Genomic DNA, 19,651 nt, shown 5'->3' with positions numbered 1-19,651 from the left:
CTCTGCAGTTCCTCAACAGAGGGCGATAGAGTTTGTCCATCATAAGTTACAACCATGTTATAATCAATCTAACATTAAATATGTTTAAGTCCATCATATGTTACAATCACTGTACTGTTATTGTGAATTTGCACACTCTTGTCTCAGGAATACCAGTTGCACATTTCTATAAATCTAGCCTCAAAATCATTGCACAAAAACGCTTCATTACTTGTGATTCACGAAGGACTGACTAATCTAGGTAATATGACTTATATCACTTATGAAGGGACTAATATCAAAGCTCTCTGATTCTGACACAAACTTATTTTCTATCTTTTTATCTTTTGCATGCTCTAATGTGAGAAAAAAAGCTGTACATGTTTATTGGCTGTTGTTTGTTGAGTGTACTCTAAGCCTGAAAGGAATTTCCCCACAGTAACACACGGTGACAATAAAGAATCTTGAATCTTTAGTGAAGGGATTGAGTTTGGATTAAGGCAATAAGTGCCTCCCTATATTACGACAGATTAACTGTTCCTGTGCCATATATTTTGAAATGAAACTTCAGAATCCAAAGCAATCTAAGAAAGAATGGGTATAGGATCAAATGAAATAAATGTTTTGTTCCTAAAGACCAAATGAAGAAAATATATACTGTAACCCCCAGTGGGAATCATTCTGATTGGGAGTGAGATTGGAGTAGGAGCCGTTTTACCAGGAGTGTTATTTTTTACTTTGGCCCGGGATGGGACAAAAAAAAATTCTATGGAAGTGAGATAGTATCAAACATCTACCTGAGTAATAAATGTGAATACTTTTGGCGCTTCTGGAATTAGCACAGATTCCGTTTGTAAATAGGGCATGCCTCATCAGTGAATAAGATAAGACCTTACTTTCAACTTTTGTTGAACACTTACAGGTTCAATTGGTCATCAGATGCTGCAGAACTTGCCTGTCTGCAGGTTCCAAAGGGATGCTTCATCTCTGCTGAATGCTCTAGACATGCCAGTTTCTTAAAAAAAACGGAGATATTTACATAACCGTGACTGTGTGAACCAAACTGTGTCCAAAAGGGAACATTTCTTTGAGTGCAAGAGTTTCTTTATCTGTGAACTCACTTTCTGATTCCAAGTAAAGCATGTTGGGACTAACTGCTCCTCTGTCTATTCTAGAGCTACACAACAGATGTTGTAGCAGGTATTATCACATAATATAGATCTTGGAACAAAGAAACCGAACAAACAATTTTCAATTTTTTTTTTCAAACAGAACGTTGAACGTACAAGTGTGTTTCATCCGTGTCAGGGGATTACTGATGAAAGAAGTCATTTTGTGTCATTCGTGTTCTGATTCACACAGGTTGCTGCAGAGATAGAGGCAGAAGGCGTTGTTTGTGCTTTGACAAAGCTGATCTCTACATTGGAGCATTGCCAATCTAAAATCATTGAGGTAAATAATCGGATATACTTTTAACAATCAAGCCGATGTCTGCCAATTACATAGCTGCCTGTTTCTGCCAGGTGATAGAGACAACTGTTCAAGTAGCAGAGAGCAGAGCTCAGAGTTTGCTGAAAGGGCTGGAGGATGAGATAACTGCTCTGAAGAAGAGGAATTCAATACTCAGCCAATTGGTTGTGTCTGAAGACTATGTGCTCTTTTTCAAGGTGAGTTTACAAATTCAGAATGAGAAAACATTTACCAAACAAACAATTGGAGCAGAAAATCTGCTACACTAACTTAACCACAAACATTCCAGAAGATTTATTTTAGCTTCGTGCAGTTTGTCAGTTTTAACTAATATGATCTTAGAGGAAGGAATAATTGTACATATTATTGTCATGGTTCTTAAATTTTTGGCTCACATGTGGATCACACTCAGGAGACCAGAGTACAAAAATTTAAAGTTTATTTAAAGAATTAGATTCTACCGCGACAGGAGACAACGGATACGTCAGGGACAGTGGGTCTCCACTCTGGGAATGAGAGGGGAAGATTAGTTCAAAGAACAGGTACGAAGGGAATCCATCAGGACGAGGGCTTAAAGCAAGGGAATCCGCCAGAGGGAAGGAGGAGAGTGGGCTCTGCGGGGAGAGACTGCCAGAGGCGGGACGTAAGGGCACAGGCGGAGCAGGTGGCTGCGAGGCCGAGCGGTGGAGGGTGAGCAAGGTTCGACGGGCAAGACGGGCAGCTGGAGATCAGGAAGGAGAATACGACAGAGTCAGACTGGGGAATTCTTCAGAGACCAGGGAGCGCTGCGAAGAGCAGCTATAACCTGGAGCACAAGAGAAATGAATAAGCGTTGGGAACAAGAAAGCATTTTACGACAGAAGCCGATTTTGTCATACCACTTGGGTTAACACTCTGGCAAAGTAGTGCAGGCAGCCGTCTGCTCTTATACTCCCACCAAGGGCTGTGTAATGCAGGACACCTGCGGCTCAGCGCCTCCCCGCTGCCACCTGCGGAAAGAGAGGGAGGAAAATGGATGTACCCTGACCGGGCGCAGCTCGCAGAACCCTGACAGTTATTTGTACATAATGTTTGCATGTGTTAAATTTATAACTTCACTGGATTGTCCAAAATAAATTAGGTAATTCAAGGTTTGGCCCGTAATTCTCCTGAATTGTCCTTTTTTTATCATTATTATTGATCCATCCCCATTCTACAGAAAGGTAATTTAAAATCCCATTAGGTGTTTTAGAATTATCCTCCAAACATTATGCCAGAAGTTTTAAAGAGATCCTCAATTTGAATTGGGAATAAGGATTAGGATTGTGGAAAGATGTGTTGGTCTTATGACAGGGATCATTACAAAAACATTATCATTAAAGGCCCAGGAGAAGGCTCGGAGAGGCGGTTCATGAAACCCTGCTGAGCGATGCAACAAATGTTTGAGAGAAAGTAAGGGGAAGATTACAAAAACTGAGAGATGGGCAAAGAAAAGGGTGTCTGGATTGATGAGAAGGAAGATAAAGGCATGGATTAGGAAGAGGAGGAAAAGATAAGAGCAACAATACATGCTGTACAACACAACCCTAACCCTACCAACTGAATTGACTTGATTTCCTGTTGGCATTAACGGAATTTAATTGAACTGAAATCAAACAAAAGGTATGCAGTGAGTAAATCTATTTAGTGATTTATAAACATTGTGCTTTTTGAAAATTCATATGGCAAAAGCTAAAAATGTCGGTCCTCTCTGGAACCAGGGTTGTTGAACATGAAAAATATTACAAGTACATAGTACTGTGATCAAATAGGCTCTACATTCAATAAAGGTGGTTCAATAATGGCAAGACAACAGTAGTCATTAAAGCATTTTAGTTGAATACGCCCTCCACCTGAAGCGAAGAGCAATTCTAACCCCATTAACTTTTTTTTTTTCTCATTTCTGCTTGTTTTAACAGACAGCTTTTGTTAGCAACCCCATGTCCACCTGTTTGAATCGTGTTTGATCAAGCCTTTAAACTGTAGTATGCTGTAAAACGGTAATTCATTGATTTTCTTTTAAAAACATCGCCCCCTAATCATGTAACTGCTCCATACTGCTCTAGATAGAATTTTTTGAGTCTTTAAACCTATGGGCGACTGTGGCTTGGTGGGTTGAGTAGTCGTCTGGCAATCTGAGGGTTGTGGGTTCGATTCCAGCTTCCCCCTGCCACATGTCGATGTGCCCCTGGGCAAGGCACTTAACCCCAAATTGCCTACCGAGCTGCGTCTCGGTGTATAAATGTGTGCGCGTTAGTGAGAGCGACTGGGTGAATGTGGCTATAGTGTACAGCGCTTTGGGTGGTCAACATGACTGGAAAAGCACTATATAAGTTCAGTCCATTACCATTTACCATTTCAGTCATCTAACATTAGTTTAATTGATAATACACCCAAGCACAATCTTATCCCCATCTAATTCAACATTTTAATAAATATCTTGTTCTCGGTTCTCATGTGTTTAGTTTACCCTTAAAAAACTTTAAGCAGACATTACTCCGAATGATTTTCTTACATTTTTATTTATCCATTATTACTACTGTTGCTTTTTCTAGAGTTTTTCCAAAATCAGCATCTGTGTTATGTTATGTTTATGTTAACGTATATCACCCAGTGATCTATAAATCCGTATTTTATGTTTGCACCGTGTCTTGTCCCAGCAGATGAAAAATTCCCATTCTAGAATTTGCCTTTTTGTTTCATCAACCACTGTCCATTTTGATTATTAAGAAATTGTGTAGTTCCTTCACACCCTCTAAAGCAGGGGTGTCAAACTCATTTTGGTTTAGGGGCCGCATTCAGCTTAATCTGATCCCAAGAGGGCCACACGAGTTAACTCATTGCAAGATTAAATAGAACTAATAAATGTGGACTTGTTGTTGATTTTTATATTAAATTAATTTCACTTTTACACAATATATTATGAATAACCTCAGCATTTTTAAGAAAAGTATATGCAATTTCAACAATACTTTTACTCAGTTAAACATTTACTTGTGCATTATGCATAAGAACTGATCACAGTGATTATACAATGTTGAAAAACATTTATTCACATTTTTTGGAACTTAAAAACAATGTCCTGCATGACAAAATACATCAAACAGATAAAAATTACTAAATGATTTCAATTTTCCACACCTGAAGCTTAATCTGCTAATTAAAACACAGCGCCCCTCGTGGACAATATAGGAACTGCATATTTTCAATTAAACGAAGTACATGTTTTTTTTCAATAATTGTTTTATCATTCTCTTCCTTTTATCTCCTCTTTCTTTCACCTTTTTTTCTTCTTGTTTTTCCTTTCCTCTCCTACTTTCCCATTGTAGTGTCCATATCATTTGAGATATTCCCCGCATGAATCATAATAAAACTATTCATATTCATTAATCAAGCGGAGCACTATGGCAAAAGCAGTACTGCTCCACTTGTGAAAGTCAAATCTGATGAGATCTTTGTGGCATCTTATTGCCACATTGCCAGACAGGACACTGGAAAAAAAAAAAATAATATTTTTTTTTTTTTTTTTTTTAATAATGATAATGCATTTAGCCACAGGGCCGGACTAAATTGTTCGGTGGGCCGGATCCGGCCCGCGGGCCGTATGTTTGACACCCCTGCTCTAAAGTATTGACCACTCATTGGTAAATGATCAGCATTAAGTTTTGCCCCTCTTTTAATTCTTTGTTTAGCCTTAGTATCTGCATTTTATTCTGTGGATTATAGGAATTCTTTGTTTGAACACGTCTCTGTGTCCGTATTTGTTTAGGCCTTGGTAATTTTGTTCTTTGCGTTTTAAGTGTGAACCTGGTCAGGATAGAGAAAGTCATCTCCAATGTTCCTTTTAGCAACCCCACCAAACCCAAAAACAAAACATGTTCACAATTAGTGTTAGGTTACAGGTAATCCCTGTGGGAACACAACGTCGTCTACTTGGTCCAACCTGGTTCCAAGTGCCTGGGCCATCGAAACACTCCACCACCTGTGGCAAATCTTTGACATTTTCAAACCACAGCAGCTATTCCTGGGTATCCCACACCCCCTGTCTGTGAAATGTCTCTCGTCATAAACCCAGGCTTTCAGCTTATTTCCTGTTAAGTGTCCCCCTTTAGAGCCCATTTACCCCAAGTTGCATATTGTTGTATCCCCATTTCCAAATGTTCCTTCGTTAAAAGTCCAATAATGTGTTCTAGGTGCTTTTCCTGAATGGCAACCTGTCCATGTCATGTTCGTAAAACCTTGTAGTTGAAATCCATCACCTGTGAAGCAAAACAGTCATGCATAGTCCTGTTCAAGATGTTTTTAGCACAGCAGTTTCACTGTCGGGTGCCATTGCAGCTCTGATGTTCCTCAGAGTCAACCTTCATGCATTTGATATCATTTTCAAGCTTTTATCATCTTATCATCATCTTGTGTCCAGGAGTCGCTTCTGCTGTCCTGACCAGATTCCAAATGTCCAACTAATCGAATTGACCTCATTTCTTTTCTGTATGTACGCAAGAGGACAATCATTAGATTATCCTGGTCTAGAAGACCTCTAACAGTTGGCTAAACTCTGTTTATGTGTTTTTTCCCTTCTGAATGTTTTAAAATCTAGTTAAAGGAGAACTATTGTGCTATTTTACATTCAAATGGAGAGATGTTAAGTCTCCTTAGATCATTTAGGTAACTGCATACAACTCCAAACTATTTGCACTGGTGCTTTAATCCCTAATTTACCCATGTTATTTAGTAGAATAAGGCATTATTCTAATCTTGCAGTTTTATCCATTTAAATCCTCAACCTTTGTGGTGCTTTATTGATGTCTGCCGGAGTGGCAGATTTTACAGGCATCCTACTTATTTAATTCTTATTTGCGCCTCTGCTTACTTCAAGAAACCCAGTAAATTTGGTGCTCAGAATTTCTCCCTCGTTTCAACGGGTAGCTTAAAAGGTTCAGAGTTTATTCTGCTTATATGGATAAATTAATCTGCTCACTCGTTTATTCATTGATTCGTTTATCCTATTAACTGTTGCTGTAATGCCTATCTCAACTTTTTTTGCCCACTAGTTTTCTTGTTAATAATTTTCGCTCATCTTAAACGACCCCTCTATGTATCCCACTTGTTGCTTTAATTACCAATATTCATACGTTGTCTAACCTGTTTATGCTTAGCATAATTTTTTAAGCTGCTCTATGCTTTCATTTTATCGGTGACCCCTATTTCCTCTTATGCATGTTGTATTTTTCGAATCTTATTGTATCTTAAAGGTGCCTCTTTGAATCTTATTCAAACCCCTTGTGGGGTTAATAAACTCCAAAACATATCTATATATCTAGATGATTTAAAGAAAAATGTTGTTAGAAAAGGAAAAGAAAATCCTTCATATTAGCGGAATCTCATCTCATCTTTGTGTCCAGACCAGAACCTCTTGTCCGAATGCGTTTGACCCTCTTATAGCTCGCAAATAACAGCTCTTACTTAAAACAATTAACATCCTAGGGGTTAAATAATAATCTTGATTGCTTTTAATCTGAAAGTTTTCTCCTAAGCGCATCCGCCAATGTGTTTGTTTCTAATGTGTGGTTAGTTATTTAATTGTGTACAGGAAAATCTGAAGTGAAATGCAGAAGGGGTGTCTGCCAACTCATCTTTGTTTCGTGTTGCGGTCCATTGAAGGTTGTCCGATGCCTCTGTCCTTGCCCCCGCCATTAGGTGTCCATTCATTAGTCCTCATGTCTGAATTCAGCAGCACAACATCATTCCAGGACGAGCTTTTTCCATCAGTTTTCTTTCTCCAATCGTTGTGTCTGAAACCACAAGGAATTCTGCCAGCATTTTGCCAATATGGATTTTTTTCAAAATCAAATTGTCCAATACAAGAATTGTCCATCTTCATCCGTAGTCTAGTGTACATAAGTTAAAAAGAAAAAATGAAAACAAAAAGTACGGTAAAATTAACCACAGCGTTCCCTCTAAAACAAAATATTCTTAAAGTTATTCACCTTTACCCCTGATCTTGATCCCTTAAAAAAAGTAACCAAGCAAAATATTTTACAGATAGTTCAACCTCTTTGTATAAGTCCAATCAAAAACAAAACAGATTTCTCTTAACCCCCTATTTCCCCAATAAACCTCTATGCAGCTTCTGTAAAAATTATTAATATTTGTCCAAAATCTGAATAAAAAAAACTGGATTAGTCAGTGGAGAGGGCAACAGTGGGAAGGGGAACAGTGAAAAGGGGTGCATGAAAAATTTCTAAAGCCACCTTTCTCCGCTAGAAGGTCTCAATATTACCTGGCCTAAGTTGGTTAAAACATAATTTAGTCACCTTTGTTTATCCCTGCATGTCCATTTTAGATCATGACTTCTTACCATATGACCTGAAAGAGCTCACTTTCCACAGTCTTCTGTTGGAACAAAAGTGGCTTTGAAGCTTCATTTCCCATCATCTGAAAGAAGTAACTCAGAGAAAAACAATTCTGTTAGTGTTTTAGGTGACAAAAGAAAACCTGGTCTGTCTAGTGTCATAGTTCTTAACGTGATGTTTCTAAGTTCTCGGTTGGTCCGGGGGAGGTAGGAATCTTCCTTTCCTTTTTTTCAGCATTTTGTATTAAAACATCTCCTCTTAAATTATCTGCAGAACTACCTTGAATATTGTTACTTTTTTGCCGCTGGTGATGCAAAAATTAAAGCAAATGAATCATTTAACAAAGAAATAACCAAAATACACAAAACAATAAAAACCCAAAAGTAAAATGTCTCAATGTGTGTTCCAATATGACATAGATTATTGTTTTTTAACAGTCATTTGACTTCTTTCTGGTCCTTTGACCATGTGTATTTGCCGTTAGCAATACTTCTTTAGTTTTATATATATATATATATATATATATATATATATATATATATATATATATATATATATATATATATACAACTTTTCAATTTCAATTAGTCAAGGGTGAAACTTTAAAGCAATGAATCTCTCTTGTAGTTTTTAAACTTCTAGTGTTTTTTTATAAATGATAAAAGGTTTCCCCGTAAGCACATTGAGAAGACTGCCCAAAACAAACAGAGATTAGAATTAGAATTTAACCCTTCAGAAGCTTGCCTTTTATTTTATTTTTGCTGATATATTTTTCATGCCCGCTCAGGCCAGAACACACGGACCCAGCCTTGCCATAAACATTCAGATGTTTACATTATGGTCAGATTTGTTTATCATATCTTTTGTCCTGTTTCAGGTTAAACTGTCCCTCTGAGGTTCGCCTCAGCTCAGCATAACTAATAACATCAGATGATTTTGTAACTGATTATATGCTAAGCGTGGCCTTCCTGATATTCTCTAAATGTCTCTTTAGTTGCATTCAAATTCCAAGTAAAAAGGAAATAAAAATAAACGAATAGAAAACCTTTAGAAAAGGAACCATATTTAGTTCCCTACAGTTTGTTCAAAGCCAAATCACACTTTTTTTCATCTATTTAAATCAAAGATCATGTATTCTAAACCTCTTTCAAATGGACTGGTTTGTGATGAAACATTATTGTTACAAGCAATAAAATTTCAGTAATTTTATTACTTTAGGGCTGAAAAAAAAGTAATAGGATCTAATTTCATACAGTAAACACAAGAAGCTGTATGTACAGCTTATTACCAGTTCGAATTTCTAACAAAGCTGAAATATTTTTCGTTCAAGCCATGGTAATCTCTCAGTGTAACAATTCAATTTGGCCGGATATTTAACGTGGGAAGAAAACAAACTTTGTTATTGAAGTCTCCCTTTTCCTTCTTTAGCTTTTAGTTAACATAGTCCATGCTTAAAAATGTCATTTGAATTGGGGAGCTGCAGTCTTGATAACCAAATTAGCATTTTTGAAACCATTATTTTATAATTTGACTTACTTATTATTTCATTCAGACAAACGTTATTTACATACAATACATACATACAGTTACATACCGTTACACACAGACGATGACATTCAAATACACGCAGGCCTGTTTTTTCACTATCTTACACAGATTTGTGTTTTTCATATTTTTTAAACGTTGATGGCAACGCCGAAAGATGTTTTCAACGTGTTAAGTTCCTGCTTAGTTTAAAAGTGGAGAGCGTGCGCTGGCTACGACCCCCGAATATTTTGTCCAAACGTGGTGTTACTCTTCAGCCCCGCAAGGATCTTTATCTCGCAGACACATGGACGCTTACACATTTTATACGTCGCTATTAGCAGTTCAGAACACTTAACGGAAGTGTCTCTAGCCGGTCCCCCTGTAAACGCTTCCCCGGTGCAACGCCATTTTAGTTCAGTTTCTGTTTCCTTTTTTATTAATTTTATTTAAAAAAAAAGTCCTATTCCTCACACTATATTGTACAGTTGCATTACACTGGCCAGTTACAACCCACCTCTCGATGCGCAAAATTTTCAGAGGGTGGCTTTTATTACTGTGCAGACGAACAGAGAAAAATAGTGTTTTCGTCTTCACAGATATGAGACTCGAAACCCACCTCCTAGACTACCTATTTTGCTTCAGGGCCTGTTCCTGACCCTGCAGACTTTCACCTCAGGTGGTCGTGCGCCTACCCGGAAAAGTGTCTTTTAAGCTATCTCCATGAGACTGCTAGGGACTCTAAACCCAATTTCCAAGATGGCTGGTGGCTTTTATGACCCTTATGGGGTCATTGGACTCTAAACTGAAGCCTGCGCGCGCCTTACACGTATGGTAATTATCGACACCTTTGCAACCGGTTCATCTAAACAATTTCTCTGCCTCAAGCAATGCAAATAGTCGGCCCTTCCAGGAAGAAAAAGGACACTGGAAATATAAAAATGGGAATCTCATTACCTTCTACACGGCCGTAGACTGTATGTTTTTCTTCCGTAATGACTTCCTGGCCGGAAAACGGAATGTGGAACGTCGCCCTTTGGGTTCGAAGGCGGAAACACCAGTTATTAAAGGCTACCGACTCTGCTGGCGGTGAAACACCCTAAGTGGACCCAGCTCTTTTTACCCGTCAGGCGACCCCCACTTAATTATTACCTTGAATGTAGGACGCACAAAACAGACAAGTATGCTTTTAGTTATACTTGTCTGTAGACAGAGAAACAGTTACAGACACATCAGCGCTGATGGGCTCTTGAGTGACAAGAAGCCCCGATTGCTCAATACAGAAACATTAAAAAGTAGTTTAGGTTAACACCCATAAAAGCCCGTACACATCCAAATTGCGTCATTAGTAGATAAACTGTGTCAACTCCGGGATGCTATCAGACAGATGAGTCATTTCTTTGTTGTCCGGTATTATCCAAGTGTGGCAGGCAGTTCTGGGATAAACAGTTAGTCCACTTGACCCCGTTGATATCTTAACAATATTATTGATGTTCCAACAATATGTAACGCAAAAAGCCATGATTTGTTGCTGCGTTGTCAAAAAAAGAGTCTGATGACAGAGACTCAGCATGATGACCTCTGGAATCATGCTGTCCTGCGGTGTTCCCAGCATCCAGCAGTTTTGCTAATTCCACTTATTATAAGCAATTTTGAGCTTATTTATTTATACTGTTTACAAGCGGCCTCTGTATTACAGTGTGGTGGGTTGCCTGTAGGGCTTGTTTGGGCTTGTTTGTGTTCTTAGAGCTGGTTGCTTGTTTCTCTCTCAAGAACTGGTAATACTGGCCTCCGGCCCGGCCCGTTTCTTTGAAGATGCAGGTGCCTGGGCACAGGTGGCTAGAATATTCTTCTCAAATACTTCCCCTGCCATGTAAAAGTAAAAATTTAAAAGTCATCTATCCTGAACTATAACAGCTAACCCCTCAAACATGAAGCGCTGCGCACGTTCATCAGGCCTGCATGCAGCATCTTTTGTTTGAAGACGTGTGACAGACTGACAGCCGTTGATTATCAGTTAGCGGCTAGTGCTCATCTTCCTCAAACGTCTGTATTTATCTCCGGTTTAATGGTAGTGAAGCTCATATTTTTGTTTGTGGAATATGAGTTTGTGAACCTAACTTTTTGGTTAGCTTTGCCCAACACTGGAAACATCACTATTTGGGTGGAACCAGTGTTCAGTATGTGGACTGTTATTTAGGTTTTCTTTATTTTTGTAATAAAGCTGATTAAAATGTTATGCTATCAGTGTGGAACTTTAAAAAAACAGGATGCAAAGGGATTTTTGTACCTAAAGTGGAACACATAGGTGGTAATTGATCAAACTGACAGCCCCTGTCACACCCACTATTAATTAAGTATTTAACTTGGCACTTAAGTTTAATTAAGTTAATGAAGGAGATTGAGTCTTTTTTTACTATTGATGGTATATAAAATTTAAAGGAATTGTCGTTCTGAGAGATCTACTGTATGTGGCCAGGCTTGAAGGTGTGCAATGGGTTTTAAAGTGAGCTTTGGAAATAAAAAGTATTTGTTTTGAGAGCAGTTGATTAGAATATTTTGCTTTGCAGAGTCGACTGACCAAATTAAACTGTTGTGTTTTATTGTCACAGACGTTCCCTGCCTTGGCCACACCCCTGCAGACTAAGGATTGGTCCAATGTTTCTGTGCCATCTCAGTTGACCTCTGAAGGGATTCTCAGGACTATTAATCAAATGATGGAACGCCTTGAGCAAGAGATGCAAAAATTGCCAGAAGTCTGTAGGTTCAAATATAGTTACATTTCCCAGTAAATTTTGGTGACACTATTTTACTTTAGACAAAAAAAATCTCTGTCTATGGGAGTTCAACTTATCTCTTTTTTTGTACATGTTCAGAATGTTCTTTTTTGATCTACAGGCGAACAATTCTCATCAGTCCAGCCTGTCCCTTGGCCCAGCCCAAGTAGGCCTTTAATTAATTACTTAACTATGTTGTATTCAAATACTGTAAATAAAGTATTCTTTCTTTCCAGAAGTAAGAAGGGTTCAAGAATATGCAGGTAAGGGGTGTTAAAAGACCTGCTTTTCCCAATAGTTCATGTTTATTGTGCTTTTATTTTTATAAAGATGGATTTATTAGCTGTGTGTTTAAATTATTAAATTGTCAGAGGACATCACCCTGGATCCCAGCACAGCTCATCCCCGTCTCATCATCTCAGCTGATGGAAAACAGGTGCAATGTGGTGACCTTCATCAGCCGGTCCCAAACAACCCAGAGCGATTTGACCGTGTGGTGTGTGTCATGGCCCATCAAGGATTCAGCTCAGGACGCCATTACTGGGAGGTAGGAGGGGTAACTTATGGTTATGTGAGAGTTGGATGATTTGTGCTAGGGGGTAAGTTTCTATATAACCATAAAACTAATTGGTCATATGACCACACACACACACACACACACACACACACACACAGTTAGGCCCAGAAATATTTGGACAGTGATACAATCTTCATGATTTGGGCTATGCATACCACCACATTGAATTTGAAATGAAACAACTACAAAGTAATTAAAGTGCATAATTTAAGGTTTAATACAATGAGTTAAACAAAAACATATGATTAAACATGTACTAATTGCAGCTCATTTTATACAAACGCTCATCATTTCATGGGCTCAAAAGTAATTGGACAAAAAAACATCACCCTAAGTAAATGTTAATTTTCAAGTAATGTTACTTTTCAATATTTTGTAGAGAATCCTGTGCAGGCAATGACTGGCTGAAGTCTGGAATCCATGGACATCACCAAACGCTGGGTTTCCTCCTTTGTGATGCTTTGCCAGGCCTTTGCTGCAGCTGTCTCCAGTTGGTGCTTGTTTGTGGGTCTTTCTGCCTTAAGTTTTGTCTTGAGCAAATTAAAAGTATGCTCGATTTGGTTGAGATCTGGTGATTGACTCTTACCTGACTCCGCCAGATAGATTTGCTCCACATATCCATCTGGAAACCTTCCGTTGAAGTAATTTTGGGAAGGGGCGAAAATACTGGTTAGCTGATTGGCCTATGTTGGTGATAGACGGGCCAAATAAACCAATCAGATTTGTCGTCGCTCTGTTACGAGCTACGACGAAAACACAACCACAAGCCAAGCTACTCTTGCTGCTGCAGGTAAAGGCTCGTTAGCTCAGCAAAGAAATACTCTGTAATTCCGATAAAACTTGCTCGATAGCCGCGCTAACGCTAGTTTCATCGGCTGAAGCCGCCATGTTCTTTAGACTGAACTGTCGCTCCTCGTTGCGTCACACCTCAACCCACCTCAAAGCCAACGCTGATTGGACGTTCGTTTGGTGAACGGCTTCAAATTTTCTTTAACGGAGGGTAGCCAGACTGATCTGCGAGTGAAACCTTGAAAGCTCGCGAGATCAGGATGGTCTCACGAGGCTAGATTGACTTGGCCATTGCAGAATATTCAATTCTATTCAATTTTATTTATATAGCGCCAATTCATGAAACATGTCATCTCGAGGCACTTTACAAAGTCAAAATCAATCATATTATACAGATTGGTCAAAAACTTCCTATATAAGGGAACCAGTTGATTGCTTCAAAGTCCCTACAAGCAGCATTCACTCCTGGAGAAGCGTAGAGCTACAGGGAGAGTCGTCTGCATTGTCCATGGCTTTGCAGCAATCCCTCATACTGAGCAAGCATGAAGCAACAATGGAAAGAAAAACCACCCATTAGCGGGAAGAAAAAACCTCCAGCAGAACCAAGCTCAGTATGAACGGTCATCTGCCTCGACTGACTGGGGGTTAAAGAAGACAGAGCAGAGAAACAACAAGACAGACAAAAAAGCACACATTGATCCAGTATTCTGTTCTACATTAAAATGTAATAGTGGGTGATCTGTCTTCTCTGGATGATGTCACGGCTAACAGAACGCCAGACCAGGTGTACCTACCATGAAGAAAAACAGAGAGAGAAGAAAAAGTTAAAAGCTGAAATGATGACAAGCAATGCAGAACTGGAGAACAGTAGAAATCAGTAGAGTGAGAAAAATAGGCCCTGATGTTCTCCAGTAGCCTAAGCCTATAGCAGAATAACTATAGAGGTAGTTAAGGAAAACATGAGCCACTCTAACTATAAGCTTTGTCAAAAAGGAAAGTTTTAAGATTAGTCTTAAAAGTAGACAGGGTGTCTGCCTCACGGACCAAAACTGGGAGTTGGTTCCACAGGAGGGGAGCCTGATAGCTAAAGGATCTGCCTCCCATTCTACTTTTAGAGACTCTAGGAACCACCAGCAGACCTGCGGTCTGAGAGCGAAGTGCTCTGTTAGGAACATACGGGGTAATCAGAGCTCTGATATATGATGGAGCTTGATTATTAAGGGCTTTATACGTTAGAAGAAGAATTTTAAATTCTATTCTTGATTTAACAGGAAGCCAATGAAGGAAAGCTAAAATTGGAGAAATATGATCCCTCTTGTTGATTTTCATCAGAACTCTTGCTGCAGCATTTTGGATCAGCTGAAGACTTTAAACTGCATTTTGTGGACTTCCTGATAGTAAAGAATTACAATAGTCCAGCCTTGAAGTAACAAATGCATGGACTAGTTTTTCAGCATCTGGACAGAATGTTTCTAATTTTGGCGATATTCCTGAGGTGAAAAAAGGAAACTCTGGAAACCTGTTTTATATGGGATTTAAATGACATGTCTTGGTCGAAAACAACACCAAGATTTTTTACTTTATTACCAGAGGCCAAGTTAATGCCATCCAGATTAAGTGATTAAGAAGTTTATTTTTTGAGGACTCTGGTCCAAAGATTACAACTTCTGTCTTGTCCACTTCTTTGCTTTAAAAAAAACCTCTTGGGTTGGTTTTGCAATATGTTTTGGATCATTGTCCATCTGTACTGTGAAGCACCGTCCAATAAACTTTGCTGCATTTGGCTGAATCTGAGCAGAAACTTTCTTCTTCCTATCATTCTGGTACAAGTTGATCTTAGTCTCATCTGTCCAAAGAATGCTGTACCAGAACTGGGCTGGCTTTTCAGGTGTTCAATTCTGGCCTTTCTATTTTTTGAAGCTGATTAATGGTTTACACCTAGAGTTAAATCCTTTGTTTTTACTCATGAAATATTCAATTAATTTAATTATGGTAGGCTTAGATACTGATACACCTACTTCCTGGAGTGTTCTTCACTTGAGTGAATGCTGTGAAGGGGTTTTTCTTCACTATGGAAAGGATTCTGCAATCATGTACTGCTGTTGCCTTCCATGGACATCCAGGCCTCTTTGAGTTCACACGCTCACCAATGCACTTTTTTTCTCAGAATGTACCAAACTGTTGATTTGGCCACTCCTAACATTTTTGCTATCTTTCGGATGGATTTCTTCTTCTCTAAAGTCTCTGGATGGTCTGTTTCATCTCCATTGAGAGCTCCTTTGACTGCATGTTGTATTCACAGCAACATCTTCCAAATGCAAACACCACACCTGGAAACAACTCCAGACCTCTTAACTGCTTAATTGATGACAGGTTAACAAGAGACGAGCCCATACAGCCTTGTCATTTATTTTACAGTCTTATGAGTCAATTGTCCAATGACTTTTGGTCCCTTGCTCCAATTTGGATGTGTCTGCAATTTAAGCCCATTTTGATTTTATATATATATATATATATATATATATATATATATATATATATATATATATATATATATATATATATATATATATATATATAGATATATATATATAGATAGATATAAACGGGCAATTAAGAGAGAGCAGTTAACCTATTGTTACTCAGAGAGAACCCACGCTTGCACAGGCTAACAACTGTTCAACCATGTAGCCCTGTGAAGCTTTTACTCAAATAATAAATTCTATTTCAGGATAACCATTAAAGGTACTTGTTTTTTACATATAAATAGTCGCAACAACTTTGAAGTTCCCTTTTTTACACCTCCTCAGGATTGTTCTGAGTTTTTAATTTACATTTATGGAGGTACACTTCATTAAATAAATGCTTTTCTGCTTTAAAAAAATCAGAATTTCCTGAACATATGAGGAAAACAGGTTTAAACTTCTTATCTGAAGACAGAACATTGTTTAATCTGAGCAAAACCTTCCTCTCTTCCCCCTTTAGAGATGGTCTTGCAGAATTCCCTTAATAACCTGCTGTAGTTTTCTTAGGCTCATCTTTGGAGAAGGACATTAGGTCTGTTGTCTTCTTCTCTGTTGACCATGATGAACAGCTGGAGAAGCTGCACAACTTAAAATCCATGACAGTAAATTCTACAAAATGCACATAACACTTGGACTGTCCCTCAGCCCCCCTCTCCTAAACCAACATGTCACCATCATGCTGTAAAGTCTGTTGTCAAAAAAAAAAACATTAACCCAGTTGGTTAGCTTGACTTAAAGCCTATGCAGTATTAATTACTTAAAACTGCAATTAATGCAGTAACGTGTCCCTCTCTATCCTCTTCCAGGTGGATGTTGGCAATAAAACTGACTGGGACCTGGGAGTAGCAAGCCGGTCTGTTATTCGAAAGGGTAAAATCCCTGTGAGCCCCACCCATGGATACTGGTTCCTTAGCCTGCGGGACCGGACTGACTATGCCTTCAGAACAGATCCCTCAACCAACCTGAAAGTTCCCATCAGACCCTCACGGGTTGGAATCTATGTAGACTGCGATAAAGGACTTGTGTCCTTCTACAACGTGGAGGCCAAATTGCTCCTCTATACCTTCACGGATAGTTTTCCAGGCACCATCCATCCCTTCTTCAGCCCCTGTACCAACAAATCAGGACAGAATGAAGCTCCATTAGTCATCTGCCCTGTTGCAATGACAGATTAAAATAATGCATATAATCATAATCTCTTTTTAATTTATTACACCTATGTTGGGTGCCAGAGCTGCTGTGAGATTTGCTGTTGGACAAATCAGAGTTTTAGTTCTTGCTTTTAGTGAATGCTGATTTTTTTTTTTATTTATTTACTTATATATACAACTTTAATGAGTGTGAGAAAATCAAAAATGATTTGATTATATTGTACAAGAAACATACAGTGGCTCTCAAAGGTCCACACACCCTTGTTAAAATGTTAGGATTCTGTCAATGTAAATAATATTAGACCATGATAAAAATATTTCTGAGAATCTGAGCAATTCAATTTAAAAACAAACAAATCTGTAAGAAGAACAATTGTAAGAAATAAAGTTGCAATAACCTGGTTTGATTTTTGTATCCATCTTGATACTTTGAAGCACCTTTTTATATTTAATGTCAGTTTTCAATCTTCTTTGGTTGGTTTCTGTCAGCTTCCAATGTCGAGATATTGGAAGCTGACATTATAAAAAAGGCACAATTTTATATTAGTTTCAGCTTAACTGGTCATAAGATAAGGAATTTATAAATTTTTGTTTCTCAAGAGTGCTTGGTTCAAAGATTTGTTGACTGTCCCTAACTGTGCCACTGCGTGTGGGAGAGGGGAGCAGCTGAAAGACGGTGCTTCTTTGCAATCTGAAGCGTGAGGTAACCTGAGAGGGACAGGAGACAAGGATTACGTTGAGACCGTGTAGCTGTCGGGAGACAGTGACCAACTAAAGCGCACCACATTAGGTTAACACTCTGGCGGTGTCCAGCTGACAACCTGCTGGTAAAATATTCCACCGCCACGCTGTGGAACGAGGATCAGCTGTGGGGCACCGCCCCCCTGTTCAACTGCCGTCAGCTGTGGACAGGGAAAAAAAGGCAAGCCAGCAGCAGCCTGACTGGAGCTGCCCACAGAGTCCTGACAATAAGTATAGCCCAAATTTACCCACAGTACAAGGTAAGGTTGACTAATTTGTCAACCACTTTCTTAGTTAATTATTCTTAAATCCTACACACCAGGGCTGGGTGATATGGACCACAAATAACGTCTCGATATCTTTAGACTGATATACAATGTTTATCTCTATACGTTTTTTTTTTCATAAAGTAATTCAAAAAAGTCATCTCGAAATCAAAGCTTTATCCCAAATGTTTCACAGGCACGATTTTTTAAGGAGGAGGTTTTGGTACAATGACAAAGACAGAGCCTGTGTGCATGGAAACATATTTGGACAATCATAATTAATTGTAGAATAATATTAGTGGAGAAAAAGGACGTCTGCCTTGGAAAGATTAATGCAGCATCTGCAGCACCGAAGGGGTACGGTTGTTGGGGCCAGGCCAGCTGACAGCTTTGCTAGGGCTCGGGACAACGCAGTCTTTTTGGGCCCCCGCTCTACACCTGCCGCCACCACACACACACACACACACACACACACACACACACACACACACACACACACACACCAAAAAAAAGAAGTCAACTTAACTGTATACTTCATGCCCTGGAAATCTCAGTACTTTATATTTTCAACACATCTATTGAATTTAGTGGACTAGTTGATCTTTTCTTCAGAAGAGAACAGCAAGCACTGCAGCCAAAATATGGCCTTTTTTGACCTGCTGTATATTAGCCAGTCCCTAACAAATGTTTTCCCTTCCATTGTAGGAAGTACAATATTTTAAATACTTTGGGAATTCTCTGCCCTCTGAATCTGCTGGCGGTTCATTTGCCATTTCTGAGAAAGGCTTCCTTTTTGCCATTAAACACACAACATTCATTTGATCAGAATCAGTCATTTTTGTTGGCCATAACGCAGGATCAATAAAATTAACGCTGTGATCCATCTCTGAGCCGCTATGCTCTATCTAATCGGGCAGTAAGGCCCCCCCACCCACCTTCACTGTCTCTGTTTTCGCTAGGAATGGCTCTTTCTGTCTCCTCCTCAAACACATGCTGGGTCCCCACCCCCCAGCTCCCCGCTAGAGGTGTGCGATACCGGGAATATTAATCGATCTGATCCGAAGTAAATACAGGGTCAGTATCGCCGATATCGATACGATACTGATACTTCTGACATTTAAGCTTAGTGTATCATGAAACTATTGAACTTTCGGGTGCTGTGATTTTTATTTTTTATTACAATAAAATAATAATACTAATATACTAATAATAATGTTATGTTCATACTGTTTTTTTCCTAATCCACCTCATATCTTTCAACCTTATGTATTTTTGTTTGTCTTGTATGTACCTGCCTGTTGCTTTAATCCTATAAATTTCCCCGTCGGGGGATAAATAAAGGATTAGCTAATGTTACCTTATCTTAAATAACACTTTTTAATAGGATATATGTACTGGGTTCTTTCAAGGTCTTAATTACATTTTCTGAGTGGGTTCCAGTAACATATGATAGATAATATCTACTTTGAAAGTTAACATGA

General features: G+C 38.8%; 1 protein-coding gene across 1 annotated transcript in view; it reads left to right on the top strand.

Annotated features, from left to right (window-relative positions):
- LOC105918636 (nuclear factor 7, brain) overlaps positions 1-17,565 on the top strand; it is a 44,441-nt gene extending 26,876 nt beyond the window's left edge. Inside the window, exons 5-11 of the mRNA XM_021311255.2 lie at positions 1,342-1,431; positions 1,503-1,646; positions 11,957-12,104; positions 12,243-12,287; positions 12,358-12,384; positions 12,493-12,668; positions 16,819-17,565. Of these exons, the coding sequence (XP_021166930.1) occupies positions 1,342-1,431; positions 1,503-1,646; positions 11,957-12,104; positions 12,243-12,287; positions 12,358-12,384; positions 12,493-12,668; positions 16,819-17,187 (999 nt within the window). The 3' untranslated portion in view covers positions 17,188-17,565. The remainder of the gene's footprint in view (positions 1-1,341; positions 1,432-1,502; positions 1,647-11,956; positions 12,105-12,242; positions 12,288-12,357; positions 12,385-12,492; positions 12,669-16,818) is intronic.
- The last annotated feature ends 2,086 nt before the right edge of the window (positions 17,566-19,651 follow it).

This window comes from Fundulus heteroclitus, chromosome 5 (genome assembly GCF_011125445.2).
Source record: "Fundulus heteroclitus isolate FHET01 chromosome 5, MU-UCD_Fhet_4.1, whole genome shotgun sequence".
Lineage (NCBI taxonomy): Eukaryota > Metazoa > Chordata > Actinopteri > Cyprinodontiformes > Fundulidae > Fundulus > Fundulus heteroclitus.
The sequence above is the reverse complement of the archived record's forward strand: the minus strand, read 5'-3'. Positions and strand labels throughout refer to the sequence as shown.